The 18,677-nt window shown below is 40.1% G+C and overlaps 1 protein-coding gene across 1 annotated transcript in view; it reads right to left on the reverse strand.

Moving 5' to 3' along the window:
- The window catches only part of LOC149802404 (uncharacterized), a 57,924-nt gene extending 39,549 nt beyond the window's left edge, over window positions 1–18,375 (reverse strand). Inside the window, exon 1 of the mRNA XM_089951277.1 lies at window positions 18,327–18,375. Within this exon, the coding sequence (XP_089807403.1) occupies window positions 18,327–18,363 (37 nt within the window). The 5' untranslated portion in view covers window positions 18,364–18,375. The remainder of the gene's footprint in view (window positions 1–18,326) is intronic.
- Between the last annotated feature and the right edge of the window lie 302 nt (window positions 18,376–18,677).

The raw sequence follows: 18,677 nt of genomic DNA on the forward strand, positions 1-18,677 counted from the left end.
ACAATATAGATGGATAGAATTATGAAAGTAGCACTTGCAAGCAGTCATTTACAATAATGCATCAAGGAAAAATAGAAAATACAAGCATAGCATTATGGCGGTAATTCCCCTCCATATCAAACTAGAATTCGATTTGGAAGACACGGTTGTTTACCCACGACAAATGCTGTTTAGGGATGGTCCATATTGTTGTATTATTGTATTTGTGTTTAACTAATTCTTGACGTCTCTCTGTTGACAGAAGAAGTTCTCTATCAGGTCAGCAATAAAAAATCCTAGACTGATCGCCCTACCACTTCCGAAATGTTGATGTCAGAGTGATATAAAACCCATATGTGAAGAGTTGAGGTCATCTCTTGTTTCTTTGCTCATAAGATGCTTTCCCGGCACAAGTATGGTTGACTCAGATACCGTTTTCTCCCAGATGTGGAAAAAAATTAGAACCTCATGAAGCATGCCATAGCGAGGATCACTAATGTCGATAACTGATCGATTTTTATGACAAAAAAACTTAGTGATCTAACTTATTTGTTAAAGGAGATGTACAGTCCCCTGTACACTGTCCGGGTTAGTCAATGAGGACTGATAAGATCCCATCAAAACAGCATTTCCGTCGACTGCCAAAAGGTTCCGCGCCTTTGTTAGAAGCGTCATTTAAAGATGCTCTTTCGACAGTTTCCTGTGCAATCTGAAGTCTCCTCTAAAAAACGCGATCATAGAGCAAATGTTATTAGTTGTTGTTGTTGTTGTGATTTGGATTTTTAACGTAGCTTCAACAATTTTTCAGTCATATCGCTACGATGTCTGCAATGTGGCAGGTTATAGTGATATCTAGCACTGGAGCATCATGCCGCAGACATGTAGCATGATGTTCCACCCAGTCACATTATCTGACACCGGGCCGACTAGTCCTAACACTAACCTCTTAATGCTGAGCGCCAAGCGAGGCAGCTGTTAGTACCGTTTTTGTAAGTCTTTGGCATGACTCGGCCGGGGATCGAACCCACGACCTCCCGCATATCATTTGACAATAAATATAACACCATTTGTTAGCAACTCATACAGAATTTACCATTGCCTTCAGAAACTAATAGAATGAGTAATCTAATGTTAATTTATCCATGTCCTGGCTTACTACTTCTCTCTCACTCTCTCTCTCTCTCACGCACACACACACACACACACACACACACCACGAAATGATGATGATGATAATAATAATAATAATAATAATACGGTGTGTAGCAACAGAAGTGTCGAGGGGCACTTTAGCCTCACGTAGACTTCTATGTTAAAAACGTTCCCGGCACTATAGCCTCCAGATTTATAGCCTCACGTAGACTCAAATGTAGAAAAGGGTCCCGGCACTATAGCCTAAATCTAGAATTGTTTTGACTCAATAGGAATAGACGTTACGGTAGTGGACAATGGCAACAAGGTAGCAAGTGGCTGACCTCAGTTCGGCGAAATACTGACAACAATGTTGCAAGTGGCTGACCTGAATACGCTCTACTCTAGAGAGAGACAAATACAAGAGAGATATTGACATAGACATATATAACACATACAACACATAGGCATAGATTGATACTGTAGGGCAAATGGGAACATATATAGGTGGCGCTATACAGTTTCGCATTTTGCATAGGTTAGGATTTTATAGAAAAAGAATGTCCCCGGCTTTCCTCACTGGTTATACTGGCTATTTAAAAAGACCTTGTATATCTTAGGTATACTGCAAAGAACCTTTAATTCCCTTTATTTTGGTGTATGATTGATGGGTGTACTATGGGTTATAGAGTATACAGCTTGGCCTTACTTCAAATGTGCACCTTTCAAAAAAGTGCTAGCTCTACTTGGTCATTTTCACTTCCTGAACGTCAGAGGTAAATTGTATAAAAAAAGAGCCGATAACTTTTTTTACATTTTATGTATTTGGTAATTCATTCATTGCACTTTCAGAAGCTGGTACTGTCTAGTCTGTCAAAATTCATTTTCCCTATTTTAATAGCTGCTATGTATAGTGTACTTCAGACTAATTCAGACTGATTTTTTAACACAAGGGAGCAGTCATATTAGTTAGCAGTGTGCTTAAATCATGTAAAATTTCCAAAAGTACAACATCCAAAAGAAATATCATCCACATTAAATTAATGTAGCATAGAGGTATGCAAACATTCTCTCCACTGTGTATGTTTTAAATGCGAACTAATTCACCTTACATACGTCACTCTCTCAAAAGTACATATTATCTGGTGGGCGCCACCTAAGGAAAAACAAACTGGGAACGTATAGGGACAAGCGGAAATTAACATGGGAAATTTGACATGGGTGTGACTGTAGCGGGGCAAGGGAAAGGTCAACTTAGGTTGGGACTGTATAGGGACAATGGGGAAATTGTATAGGGCTTGTCTAGGGACGAGGATGGTAGATGGCCAAACACGACAGAGACAGAGACAGACATGCAGTAATACAAGCCCGAGATTTATATATGAAGCATTACCTAAGCCTTAAGTTATGTTGGTGTTGTTCATAAATTTTCATGATGGTAATGATGCTATAAATAGTTATAATCAAGGAAAAGACTAATGCCAACGTGGATGTGACTAAAAGCAACTCTAAAATGACGAAATTGTCCCAGAACGTAAAGGAGAGTAAACATACACCCGAATATTACATTGAATTGGTTTAGACTAAAATGGATAAACCTAATGACTATTTATAGTCTTGACTTGTGTGACGATTGTGGATAAGCAACATGTATCTATTTATATCTATAACCTGTTTACATTCCTATGAAATCCCACTATCTATTTAGAGCTACAACTTGTGGGAAATTCCTTTGGATAAAACCACTATCTATTTATAGCCTCAACTTGTATGACGTTCCTGTTTAAAAGCCCTAATATATATTTATAACTAAAAAAAATGGGAAAAACAAAGTATATATTTATAGTCTCAAATTTCCCTGCTTCAGTGACGTCACTGTACTGGACACTAAGTAAATAATGGCAACAGAGTTGCTTGTGGCTGAATACGCGCTATTGTAGGTAGGGAGGTAGGTGAAATGTATCTGATAGGGATAAAGGGAGTTTTATCGATACTAACAAAGAAGACCAATACATACACACACAAACGTACGCGCGCAGACATACACACACAAACAACCAAACACACATACACACGTACCAAACAGAGGGAAGAAGAACAAATAAACCCCAAATATACTATCTACACAGAGAGAAGGAGCAAAAAACAAACGCCAAATCTACTATCAACACAAGGGAAGAGAAAGAGAACAAGCACACACTCTACTATCCACAACGAAGGAAAGGGTAAAAAAATATATCTACTATAATAAATAACGACATATTTACATTAAAAAAACAATATCTACTATCCATACAAATATATACGAACGCATACAAACACAATATCTACTTTCCACGCAAACGTACGCGTACGCACACAAACCCCAAATATACTATCCACACATCATACGCGCACGCCGACAAACACACACACTCTACTATCCACAATGAAGGAAAGAGTAAATAAAAACCCAATATCTACTATCAAAAATGCCCCAATATTCACTATCAATAACCCCAATCTCTACTATCCAAATAAACGCACGTGAACGCATACAGACAAACTCTCCGATCCACATGCTACACATACAAACCCGCAAATGTTCTATCCACATCCGGGAAGAAAAATCAAAAACAAACAAAATATACTATCCACATAACGTACGCGCACGCATACAAACACACACTCTGCTGTCCGCACAGAAGGGATGGAGAAAGAAATAAAGACAATATCTACTATCTACACAAACGTACGCGAACGCATACAATACAAACACACACTCTGCTGTCCGCACAGAAGGGATGGAGAAAGAAACAAACACAATATCTACTATCCACACACGGGAATTAGAGAAAAACAGACACAATATCAACTATCCACACAAACGAACGCGACCGCATACAAACACAATATCTACTATCTACACAAACGTACGCGAACGCATACAATACAAACACACACTCTGCTGTCCGCACAGAAGGGATGGAGAAAGAAACAAACACAATATCTACTATCCACACACGGGAATTAGAGAAAAACAAACACAATATCAACTATCCACACAAACGAACGCGACCGCATACAAACACAATATCTACTATCTACACAAACGTACGCGAACGCATACAATACAAACACACACTCTGCTGTCCGCACAGAAGGGATGGAGAAAGAAACAAACACAATATCTACTATCCACACACGGGAATTAGAGAAAAACAAACACAGTATCAACTATCCACACAAACGAACGCGACCGCATACAAACACAATATCTACTATCTACACAAACGTACGCGAACGCATACAATCAAACACACCACAAACACCACACAGCGGGAAGAGGAAAAAACAAACCCAAAATGTAATATCCACACAGATGGAAGAGAAAAATGTCAAATACAATATCTGTAATGCACACACGAGGAGGAGAAAAAGAAACACAATATCTACTATCCGCACAAACTTACGCGAACGCATACAAATCCCCAAATCTACTATCCACACACGGGAAGAAGAAAAGAAAAAACCCCAGATATTCTATCTAGACAACGTACGCGCACGCGTACAAATTCACACTCTGCTATCCACAAAGAAGGGTAGGGTAAAAATCCCAATACCTACTATAAAAATACCCCAATATTTGCTATTATAAACCCCAATATCTACTCTCCCAATAAACGTACGCGCACACATACAAACACACACTCTACTAGCCACACAGAAGGGAAGGGTAAAAAATCAATATCTACTATAATAAAACAATGTTTGCTATAAAAAAATCCAATATCTACTTATACACACAAACGGACGTGAACTCATACAAACACAATATCTACTATCCACACAAGCCCGCAAATATACTATTCATACTAGGGAAAAAGAATAAAGTCAAACCCAAATATACTATCCACACAACGTACGCGCACGCATACCAACACACATCACTATCCACACAGAAGGGAAGAAGAAAGAAACAAACACGTTACCTAATATCAACATAAACGTACTCGAACGGAAACAAACACAATATCTACTATCAACAAAAAAGGTATGCTCACACATATAAACTCCAAAATCTACTATCCACACAAACGTACGCAAACACATACAAACACGCAAACACACAATCACATCAGGAAAGGAGTGTGTGTTTATAATCACACTAATCTACATTCACGTCAATTGGCAACTTGATAAGTCTCTTTCCTTGAGATCTGGTTGGCCCTGAGAATGGCTGGTTTTGGAGCTTCATATACAGCTGCTTAATGCTGACATCTCTCAGGCCTGGCCTCACAGACGCAACGTCTACTCCAGTCCTGTTGCCAACTGACGTTTATTCTTGGGAGCGCCAAGGCGAATTGAGTGGCCTCATCATCCCAGTTAGCGCTTTGTGGGATAGTGAAGACTTCCCTATCTCTTCTATTTTGTAGTCTGGAATGATGAGGTCTCCTTATCTCTGGCACTGTTACTGGTGGCTGGAGCTGACGTTGTTGAGGTTGTGGTGCTGGTTGTCTTGCTGGTTGCAGTCGTGTAGGCGTCCTCACCTCAGGCGTGACCTCACACAGAGCTTTCAGTATGATGTGAGACAGGATCGTTCTTTGATTTTCCTTTTCGTCTTCATTCTTTCTCTCCTCTTCCTCCTCCTCTATCCTAGCACTTTCTACTCTGGCCTCCATGGCCAGTTCATGTAGTATGAGCCTGGCATACTCCAGGTGCATCTGAAGTTCCTAGAGTTTTGCGATTCTACTCATGTTTTAAGTTGATGAATCAACTATGAGTAGCCAGTCTGACGAGCACTTCCATTTATATAGGTCAAGCACGGACGTGAGGAAAAAATTCCCCTGATACCAAAACTTGCAAGACCCATATCATTACCAAAACAAATATGGAAAGCGTGGACCTAAAAGAAACACTCAGTCACCTTTTACCTACAATCACAATTTACAAACAAAAACACCGACTATTTGACTTGGGAGGGAAAGGAAGTGTTGATAGACACACTTCTAACATTTTGGACACAAAACAAAAACACAAATGGCTTATAGACACACAAAATAATATGATTGGGAATTGAACTAGTATCTCTTTTCTAGAGAATTGGGTTAACCCTGAAAAGGGATGTTTTTGTGGGAGGAGAATAATGGCAAACGTTTATCGTCTAAGACTGCGTCCTCGTCTGGCGGAAGGTTTACGCAAGAATAGGGTCTGCGTCTTCGGAAAGAGAAGAACTCTTTCGGGTCTACACGGCGTTCAACAAGTCTTCTGTCTGGTTCCTGTTGCTGCTGTTGTTGCTGTTCTCTCTGGTCTTTTTGCTTCTGAAGTCTGTACTTATTCGTCCATTCTTCTTTCGCCTCTTTGATTTCCTCTCTAAAGAGCTCTTCTATCAGGTTCTCGGTCACTTTCAACATTCTTCGGTATCAGGCTTTGCCTGACCCGATGTAAATTCAATTAATCGCGTTGATCTTGGTTAGTCTTGAACACATCTTCATAGGAGGATGAGTCAACAATGGATGGTCAGACAGTAGACTGCCTCGCTTTATATGGTTCAAGCGCTGACTCGACATAAATCAGGGCTGTAGACATCGTGATCAACGACAAAGTAAAAGTGACAGAGAGAACGAGACATCGTAGTCGAGTAGCGTGATTTTCTGGAGTACGTATGTGTCCTAACTGCACAGTAGTGTCTCAAGCATTCTTGATCACACCAACTGTCTGGTTTTTTCTTTCTTCTTGCAACCTTACTCTTACGTGGTAGATTTTGAATCAAAGGGATGTCAACTTTCATGTCACAGAAGATAGAAAAACACAGAAAAAGACCGAGATATTTCAAAGTAAGACTCACAGAAAGAGTAATGGTTCCAAAAAGAAAATTATCTTGTACGGGTACAAAAGATGTATTCAATTACATACACAAACTCTACAACCTGAGCTTTTGTCTAAGCATTATCCATTTAATACATAACAATTGGACATGTAATAAACATATGTCCAAGTTATGTAGATATTCGTCTGTATATTCCAATGCATGGTAGTTTCCACATTTCTCATTACTCATCACGTTTAAGTTTATAAAATACCAAATCCCATCTACACCTGATATCTCCATTCTTCAGAATCCTTATACAAATCATATGTATCATTCCTATATTCCGCACGTTTATCAGTTAAAGTCTGTACATATTTCCTTTCCATGTACTTCCTTTAGCCACAGGTAAAGCCCCAAACATTCGCCATCTTTTCTCTTTCACATGTCAATTTAAAACCCTTCAGATTCAATCAATGTCACATTATAAACGGTATTGGTAATCTCTGATACAGTTACTGAATTAACCTCAAATTCTAACTTCAACTTCCTCATCTTCTTCACAAAACAAATACTCATCGCCAGTCTGCTTCTACTTCATTATGCGCACGTTGAAGTAAAACTTCAAAGAACATAATATATCTACAAACTTCTCCAGTAAATTCAATAGGATGCCTGGAGAGAATATCCTGCTGTTTCTGAGCTGTCAAATCTGTTATTGACAAGTACAGGCTCCAAAAGAAAGCTATAACAAATATAAATCGGATATATTTGTTCACTTGATTTACCTTTCTCCTATGCAACTCTTGGCCAATATCATCTTTATTCACCAGCTTGGGCTTCTCCTCTCCTCTTGACTTGTAATGAAACGTGTTGATATGATCTTGTATTTCCATTAGTAAGCTTTTGATGTCAATAGTTACATTCCTATCACATAATGGTACTTTCACTCCAATCCAGTCCACGTTAATTCCAAGGAAGCTAACCGGGCAATGACCAAAAAAGGGTAAAAACTCTCCCTCAGATATATTCCATATTTGTTTTCAAAATCATGTTCTTGGAACTTAGAAAAGTATTTTAAAAAGTTACCATTCATACCTTCGGACAAAAAATCACTTCATATACAACGTTTACATATACATTTTATAAAGGAATGCCATTTTCATGCACGCTACATTAATTATTCATTTTTAAGAAAAAGCGAAAACAAACAAGAAACAAACAAACAAATAAAACAAATTTCACGTTTCTCTTTTTATTCATCTTACACGTTATTTAAAATCTGGTCAGCTACCACGTGTGTTCCAGCGTAGTATTCGTTGGACCAGCAAAGCTACGAATATCGCCTTAAGCATCCAATGTTACCTAAGTTTAACTAATCTTTTCTTCATGAGTAGTATAGTGGGACTGTTTAGGGCTAGTTCACAACCCAGTTAAAACGGTCATGGGCACGTTTAGGGTCAACACTTTTTACATTACTCTGGGCATGTTTAGGGTCAATGATAAAATACATTACAGACATTAGAGACCTCCGCTTGGGCACGTTGAGAGTCAAGATTTTTTTAGCACAGCCTGGGCACGTTTAGCGTCAAGGGAAATTGAATATGGGGAATATTGGATCTGTATAGCGACAAAGGAAAGTTTGGTTGTTGTACGAGGTAACGGGTAAGTTCAGCTAGTTTAGCGGTTGCGGATCGCGTGTAAATTCGCCTAGTTCATAAACTATACCAATAAAACAGCGCTTGGCGGGTCGGGTCATAGAACTTCTTTGTAGACAGAGACATAGATATACAACACATACATAGATTGAGTGGGTTTCAAGGGTTGTCATCGCCGGGGGGCGGTTGTGGGAGATAAGCACCCACTTCCCTTGGAAATCTCCCAATGGCTTGCGTCTGATAGAGCCTCTGACAACCAAATCCAGCTCCAGGCCTTCACGAGTGGCGGAACCTGTTTAAACTGACTGGAGAAGGGATGATAGGCGAGCTTTTGGCGCCTCAAAACCAGATGCTTCGGGCAGATGGGGCTCGTTAACCTTGGGTGGTCACCCATCTAGGAGAAGGTAAACTCCGATTTCAAACCTTCGCTGCCTTGCGACTATACCCTCTCAGGGGAAAGGCTAAGGGAGTAAACTTCAACAGGAAATCCGGAGTCGGAGTTCCTAAGGCGACTTGGCATTGATTTCAGTGTCATCTCGGGAACTCATGCAACGCAGCTGGTGCCATGACGTATCAGCTTGTCCTTTCCCTTGGATCCATCAGCTGCGTGGAGAGGGGGATCAGCTGCATGGGCAACAGTTGATTCTCCATATCACCCTGCCCAGGCTTGCGCCCTGGAGAGGACACTCCAGCTTCGCTCCATAGCGTCGACACAACACCGGAAGCAGCAGTTTACCAGTTATAAGTCACCGCTCGATTGGCCTAGAGCCAGACGCCAGGGGTTGCTTCTGACGGTGGGAGAGACCAACATGTTTCACTGGACAGCTACCGCCCGCCTCAAACTGGGCAGCCCCCAGCCAGTAAGGTACCGTCCCGCCACAGTTCGCCTTCCTTGCTGGGTGCGTAAGGCTTAAGGTACGCGAGTACCTGACAAGCGGACTGCAACTACTGCACCAAGAAATAACAAAACAAAAATAAAAAAGAAGACTTCAATCCTCAAGCTAGGTACCTGGAATGTCCGGACCATGCTGACTGGGCTTTCAGATGATCTCCAGACAATCAGTGATGTTCGTAAGACTTCAGTCATCAACGATGAACTTGCAAGGCTCCAGGTCGATATCGCCTCACTACAGGAGACACGACTACCAGATTCTGGGTCCCTCAGAGAAAAGAACTACACATTCTTCAAGCGAGGAAAGAGTGCAGATGAAGCCAGAGAGATTGGTGTTGGATTTGCTGTCAGGAACACTCTGCTGGGAATGATATAACCCTGCCAACAAGGAAATGAAAGACTGCTATCCCTCCGCCTCCACACCACAAACGGGCCTGTCAACCTGATCAGTGTTTACGCTCCCACACTAAGAACCGCCACGTATACCAAGGATGAGTTTTATGATGAGTTAAACTCACTCATCGACAAAATTCCCAAGGAAGAGAACTTGATTTTGCTGGGCGACTTCAATGCTAGGGTGGGTGCCTATCATGACTCTTGGCCCTCCTGTCTTGGCAAGTTTGGCGTTGGGAAGATGAATGAGAATGGGCAGCGCCTTCTAGAGATGTGCTCGTACCACGAACTAAGCATCACCAATTCATTCTTTCAGACAAAGCCAGAGCACAAACTGTCTTGGAGGCATCCCCGGTCTAAACACTGGCACCAGCTGCACTTGATCATTACAAGACCGTCAGCCATGAAGGGTGTGCTTCTTACCTGTACCTTCCGCGGTGCTGACTGCGACACCGACCACTCTCTGGTGTGCTGCAAAATGAAGCTTCAGCCAAAGAAGATCCACCGCTCCAGGCAAGAGGGTCAACCACGCATTGATGTGAGCAATACATCATATCCAGACAAGGCTGAGGAATTCACATATGCTCTTTCCAAGACGTTTGACTCAGAACATCCCCCCCCCAAAGGCAGTGCCAAAGAAAGATGGGATTACATCAGAGAGACTGTATACAGCACAGCCACACGGATCTTTGGTAGGAAGCAATCAAAGAACATCCCCCCAAAGGCAGTGCCAAAGAAAGATGGGATTACATCAGAGAGACTGTATACAGCACAGCCACACGGATCTTTGGTAAGAAGCAATCAAAGAACAATGACTGGTTTGAGGCTAACTCTGCCACACTCATGCCAGCCATAGAAGAGCGTAGTAGTGCTCACCTGCAATACAAGCGATTCCCATGTCAGAAGACACTACAGGCATACAGGTCTACCAGAAGCAATGTGCAGAGACTAGCACGGCAGTGTGTCAATGAATACTGGCTCCAGCTCTGTCCGAGTATGCAGTCAGCAGCAGATATTGGAAACATCAGAGGCATGTACCATGGCATAAAGAAAGCAATGGGTCCCACAAAGAAACTGACAGCACCACTGAAGTCTGCCACAGGCGATACCATCCACAACAAGGGCAAGCAGATGGAGCGTTGGGTGGAATACTACTCCGAACTCTACTCCAAAGAGAACCACGTGAAAAATAATGCCCTCAGCGCCATAGAAAACCTCCCTCTCATGGTCGAACTGGATGAGAAACCTACTGTAGAGGAACTAAAGAAGGCCTAAGAGAAACTGTCTCTAGGTAAAGCCCCAGGGAAGGATGGCATCACAGCATAACTCATCAAGTGTGGATGTAGCGTGCTTCTCACACACCTGCACGACCTCCTGTGCCAGTGCTGGGACGAGGGGGCAGTGCCTCATGACATGAGAGATGCTAACATCATAACCCTGTACAAGAACAAGGGCGACAGAAGCGACTGCAACAACTACAGGGGCATATCACTTCTCAGCATCGTGGGTAAAGTTTTCGCAAGCGTCATCCTAAACAAACTGTAGACGCTTGCTGACAGAGTTTACCCAGAGTCGCAGTGTGGGTTCCGTGCGGAGAGGTCCAAAATCGATATGATCTTCTCTGTCAGGCAACTGCAGTAAAAATGCAGAGAACAACACAGACCCCTCGTCCTGGCCTTTATAGACCTCACCAAGGCATTCGATCTGGTCAGCAGAGACGGACTCTTCACAATCCTGGCGAAAATTGGTTGCCCTCTGCTAAGCTGCTAAGCGTGATCCAGTCCTTCCACGATGACATGAAAGGCACAGTGCAGTACATCCGACCCCTTTGACATCCGCAGTGGAGTTAAACAGGGCTGTGTCCTTGCAACCACGCTCTTCGGCATCTTCTTCGCAGTCCTGCTCAAGCACGCCTTTGGGACATCCACAGAAGGGATTTACCTGCACACACGATAAGACGGCAGACTGTTCAACCTGGCACGACTGAAGGCAAAGAGCAAAGTGCGTGAAGTAACCATCAGGGACATGCTCTTCGCAGACGATGCTGTTCTAGCAACCCACACAGAAGCTGAGCTTCAGCGCCTGATGGCCCGCTTTGCTAAAGCATGTGATGAGTTTGGGTTAGCCATAAGCCTAAAGAAAACAAACGTGATGGTTCAGGACGTGGACCCCCCAAGCATCATCATCAACAACTACGAACTTGAGGTGGTGAGTCAGTTCATGTATCTTGGCTCTACCATCACCAACAACCTCTCGATCGATGCTGAGCTCAACAAGTGGATCGGAAAGGCATCAATAACTCTCTCCAGGTTGTCGCAGAGAGTGTGGAACAACGGCATGCTGACCATGAACACTAAGATCACCATGTACCGTGCATGCTTGCTAAGCACTCTTATGTATGCCAGTGAAACCTGGACTCTGTACGCCTCACAAGAGAAAAGACTGAGTGCCTTTCACATGAGATGCCTCCGACGCATACTCGGGATCACCTGGAGCGATCGAGTAACAAACAACGAGGTGCTCGAGCGTGCCAAGATTCCCAGCATGATCACACTCCTCCGCCAACGCCGCATCAGATGGCTGGGCCATGTACGTCGGATGGTTGACAGACATTCTTTATTCGGAACTCGCCTCTGGCAAAAGGTCGATCGGACGGCCACATCTCCGCTTCAAGGATGTCTGTAAGCATGACATGAAAGCCCTTGCTATTGATGTCAACACCTGGGAAGAGCTCACTCTAGACAGATCAGGCTGGCGACATGCTCTGATCACAGGTCTGAAAGCCGGAAAGGACAAGCAACGCTTGCTAGCTGATGAGAGACGATCGCAGAGGAAGAAGAAGCAGCTTCAACCAACACCTGACACAACCTTCAAGTGCAGCAAGTGCACAGGGACTGCCACTCCCACATTGGACTACTTAGCCACAGCAGATGCTGCACAACCACCAACCGGAATATCTCTCATGGGCGCAGTTCCATCGTCTCTCGAGACTAATGGATGCCAACACAGCACACATAGATTGAGCAGTCGTAGATTTGGGTCTGGCCCCAGTGATTGTAGTTGTAGTAGTAGTAGTAGTAGAGGTATCTACGGCTGTTATTACTGGCTCCAACGGTTGTTGTTCTTTGGTCACTTCATGGGTCGTGTTGGAAGTCCGGTGAGACTGGGTCAGTATGTTATCCTTTGTTTCCTCGTATTTCCTCCTCGACCCATGGGCCTGTTTTGTATTGCTTCTTCATTTTTCTCCCATATTTAGAGCAGAGTACTTCTTATTTCCTGTGCTCTTAAACTCAAGCCGAATGACGGACGCTTGACTTTATAAGCACGGACGTGAAGGAAAACTTCCTGTACACTCACTTCACATATTATCTACTGTCGACACAAACGTACGTGAACTCATACGAACCCCCAAATATACTATCCGCAAACGGGAAGAAGAAAAACAACTATTATATACTATCCACAAACCTCAAAGTATATTATCCAGACACGGGAAGAACAAAAACTGTTATATACTATCCACAAACCCCAAAATCTACTATCCACACAGAGAAGACAAAACAAAAACTATTATATCCTATCCACAAACCAAACAATATACTATCCACACACTGAAAGATGAAAAAACTATTATGTATTATACACAAACCCTAAAATCTACTATCCACACAGGGAAAGAGAAAAAATAAACCCAAAAGAAACTATCCACAGGCGGGAAGAACAACAAACCCACAATATCTACTATCCACATAAATATAAGCAAACTCATACAAATCCATGCTCTACTATAGATGATTATGCCAGGGTAAACCAAATGGTTTCACCTACCGGAAACATTGGTCTAGACTGGCCTAGACCTTCCAAACATTATAGATTGAGAAATATCAAGCATTCTTTCGTGTATCCTAGATAGTCTACACATGTTCTGGTATTCTGGGCGCATTACGTTGGACCTTTTCAGCAGTCATAATATAAATTCAATCAGTCTTCAATAAAGACTCAATAAAATCCCATTTTTTTTAAAATTAATTTTCCAAACTTAAATAGTTGAGTACGAATTGTTAGCACTCATGACTGACAAACTGTGTGATATAATGGAACAAGTAGTTTATATCTTTGTAACCTCGCATCTCAAACGATTACTGTCAGGTTGCTTTGGAGGTGATAGGTTCCGAATATTGTTATTATTGGCTTCCATTAAGTAATAAATACAGACAAAAAATGCAGTTTTATTTATTGTCAGTTTCCAGAACAATATCGACAAATTTAAAGATGAAACATTGAATTCTCGTTTATTATAAAATTGAAAAACGTGTTTGTGTGCGATGTGACAACATTATTTTGTCATATTGGGGAATCAGATTGTGATTCATCGATACAGAAATCAGCAATTCGCTATTGCCATTCTCTACGCGTGTAATAACCCTTTCTGTGTAATACAGTAACATAATGTGCTGAACTAAGTACAGTCGTAATGCGCTCTTTAATAATCTTGTATATTTGAAGTTAGTAAACCATTATGTATCCTCAGAAACTAACCGACGTCTCATATCCTGCTTGACATGACCTTTCCGGCGTTTTAAATCTACGAGTTTTAATAACGTTGTCGACCTGTGGGCAATCTTTGTTTGCCATACGTCGTTGATCGCTTTGTCCCACATTAAAGCTTGGTATATCTAGCTAGCCAAAGCAATATTGCAAACTTTTTAGTTAATCAATTATTTTAAATTCACTGAACTCAGCATGCATGGACTGTTTCGACTTGTTACATAAGTCAAGGGTCCAGTAAATGCGAAGTGGATACACTTTAGATGGGTATGGAATATGTATGTGTGTGCGAGCGTTTTAAAATTGTCTTTATGTCTATATTATAATAAACATATGGTAAATCTACATAGAGGATCAACATCATTAAAGGCTGTATGTAGAATTTCTTTAACATATTCGCCCATCTCAAAATGGAAATGTTCGGACAAGTAGGGCCATCAAAAGCCCCACGATGATCATTGCTGTCGGCAATGTTTGCTCAGCTGCATCTGAAATATGACGATATAAGATTAGGAAGTGCGTGTACTTGAATTGGTTTGTACGTCTACAAACGCGAGGTTTTAAATACTTGTGTTCTGAAATGATCTAATAATAAGTATTAGAATTTATTATTTTTGGTTTAATTATGCAAAACATCATAACTTTAAGCAACTACTACGAATAGTATAGTTCGCTTGATCTCTCAGGTGGGAGTACAAAGGGTACACCAGCAAACAACATTCAACAATAAAAAGACAACAGTAGAATATGGATGCCTGCTTCTAAGACAACATAGTCGTTGGCCGATAGGGTGCATTTCAGTGGCACAACCCCTTTTTAGTCTTTGGGACCGGTTGGGGAACATTGAAGATCCTGTATAGTTACCTCATATAGTTGTACTTTTCTTGTCTGTAGAAGTCAATTGTTAAAACAGTTGTAAAACATAATTTCTTTGAATGAGAATATATTTAGATCAGGGAAAAAAATCAGACGAACATCGTAACATCCATTAACAACTAGTTCAAATCCCCGTTGCGAAAAAAGCGTGACAACCTCCAGTGACTTTAATATTTCATTTACTGCTAATATTCCGTAGATAATTATTCAATGGACCATAACATTTACAGGGAATATATACAATAGATATACAGTATGTGAATAAATGGGAAAAACGTGAAAGGATATGTTTGCTTAAATTCAGTGCTGGTGAAGATACGTTTCTAAGAGTTATATTTATGCGATTCTTGATAAATAAACAGAAAAGTTGGTCAACAAAAAATACATTTCGTTCAACAATAAACACAAAGAGCAGGACTTTCAAATGTTTTGCTACGAGAAAGCAGAAGTCTGAAGCCCATTACTGGTCCGCATTGAAATACTAGACCGAAATTCTCTGACCAAAGAATTCTCGCACAATTACAAATTGAAACTGTGTTTTACACTATTCCTGTTTGTGTTCAGTCTAACCAGAGTATTATATTAACATAATTATCCTGGCTGTCAGTCATGTTGGTTATATCATTACTTTCATGTTCTTATTCATCTTATTTCACCACGCCACCTCCAATACAGACTCTAACACAGCAAAAGAACCCAGCATATGAATTTTCTACAAATTTTTAAAATCACAAACTTTCTAAAATATTATTAAATTTGTAAAATATTACTTATTTTGTAAAATGTTACTTTCTGAATTAAGTAGGCCGTTACTAGCACAGTATTTTTCCATTTGAGGCAGAGATGAAAATCCATGGGTTGCAAGATATTGAAGAGATATGTCGAACGTGACACATGCCTGTGCCTCTTCATACATACATCGCATGTGCGTTAGGACGTCAGATCTTTAAAAGAGAGAGAGAATTAAAAATTGGCCACAAAACCTATTGATATTATTCAACATTTCAATCCTTAGTGCATTGCTCTTTCTTTTTAAAACAAAACAAAAACAAACACTCATTTATTCTTAATGATTCGTCGTCAAAATTCATTGGTTTACTTCAGATCGGTTTTCAATCATTCGTACTGACAAGCTTTTGACCAAAAGGTTCAAGACCAAGAAGTTTAATAATGTGTATAAAAGTAAGTCAAAATTTGCTAGAATGGCCTGACATCTAACTGGTCATCTACAAATGGAAAAAGTGGCAAGCAGTGGGGACTTATAAGCAGCACGATTGTGAAAAAGATGAATTAATATTTGAACTGAAAAATGCGGCATAGGGAAGAGAATATCATCGCTATCAAATAAAATCGGAATTAAATTGCTAGACGATCTGGCTATTTTGCCAAATTCCATGGTTGATAGTGTTCAAAAGAAATTAACTGCGGCTGTACAGTCGACTTCAATTTTGTTCAGAGTCCCTTCCATGAATTCCAAGTAGGTATATTTTTGCCTCCTTTTCAAAACAAAATTACAAACAGAACAGGTACAAGAATTCCTAAAGTGTGTGTGTGTGTGTTTCATCTATTTTAACAGCGCTTTAATAATTTGACTCATATCTCTTCGACGTGTGACATTTTATAGTGATGTCTAGCACTGGGGCATGATGCCGCAGACATGTAGCATGATGTCTCACCAAGTCACATTATCCTTACGACAGGCCGACCAGTCCTAACACTAACCTCTTAATGCTGAGCACCAAGTAAGGCAACAGTTAGTTCCATTTTTATAAGTCTTTGGTATGATTCGGCCGAGGTTCAAACTCGCGATCTCCCGCATCCAGGGCGGACGCTCTAATTACTTAGGAGGTCATTCTTAAATTGCATACCAGAAATAAGAAAGGATCTCTCTCTCTCTCTCTCTCTCTCTCTCTCTCTCTCTCTCTCTCTTACATTCGTTTCAAATAAAAGATAATTGAATATAACACAAAATTCGATACCTGCACATAATCTGATTTAAATGAAATCTAGCTGCGTCGAATATATCTGATATTCTCTGCGCACACTGAGTCAGTCTTTGACGATCGCAGCCATGGGAATAATCTGCAGCCAATGCAGCTGTGGGGAAAAAATATGAAAGAATTTGGTAAAAGCTTGATAAAGTTATGTTAACGAAATATGGCATTGGGTGTATTTATTTTTGGTAAACGATATTTTTCATTTTCCTTTGGGAGTCATAATAAACAAGAATGTGCCAAATATTTATTATTATTATTATTTTTTTTATTATTATCTGATATAAAACTATTCTAAAATCTCTAAATCTTTAAATATATTAGGTTTATGGGAACTTCTCCGAATATTTGATTCTCTAGCTCTTTTGAAATTCGCCAAGATGTCACAAAAATAACATATATTTTCATCAGATTGTTGGTATTAGTTCAATTAAAGCAGATACTCCAATGTACAGTTAGGTTAAAAAACACACACACACACACACAGATATATATATATATATATATATATATATATATATATATATATATATATATATATATATATATATCTTTGTGTGTGTGTGTGTGTGTGTGTGTGTTCAGTCAAAATTTTTTTAAAAATATAATCGTTAAATCGAAACGTGTTTAACCCAAACCCAGTTTTGTATATTCTTATGAAATTCAGAAATCATAATGCAGATGCAGTTGAACGTATTCATTTAAAACTGATGAAATCTGTACTAATAATAAATTTGTCTACCTTTGTAGTACCATTATCACTTGGGAAATAGACCTATTGCTATTACTTATTATATCAAAAGTGATGTTGAAAATTGTATGAAGCTGATTTGTATAAATAATGAGTTAACGTTATTAATATATTACATATTCATTGCCAATGATTGGTCTTAGAATATTATTCATTGGCCCGGCAATCACACAGTAGAACAAACTGGGAAAAAATATCAATAAATTAACGAGAGAGAGAGAGAGAGAGATTTCCAATCTCCTTGTCGAAAGACACAAACATTCAGTAGTCAATATCTAACAGCATAGTATATTATGAAATGTACATTAAATCTTACCGGAAATCATAACTGTGACAACGCGTGTCAGTTTCATCCTTGACTTTGTGATTACAATCATATTAAGTCCAGATAAGTTCCTTTTTAACGAGGCTCTGGCAATGTTAGGACTCATTAATGCACGAAAAGCAGAACAGGCGTTCCATATTTGGTTATAGATTGGCGTCTACATGATAGGTTATGGAGGGGAAAAAAAACTTCCTGAAAGATAATAATAATAATAATAATAATAATAATAATAATGAGGACTTTGTATAGTGCCTAACCTTTAGAAGCTCTAAGAGCTTTAGAATATTAGACATCACATATAAGATAATAAAACATAATGATATGATTACAAAAACAAACACC

This window comes from Sinohyriopsis cumingii, chromosome 3, assembly GCF_028554795.1.
Source record: "Sinohyriopsis cumingii isolate HCF-2022 chromosome 3, ASM2855479v2, whole genome shotgun sequence".
Classification (NCBI taxonomy): domain Eukaryota; kingdom Metazoa; phylum Mollusca; class Bivalvia; order Unionida; family Unionidae; genus Sinohyriopsis; species Sinohyriopsis cumingii.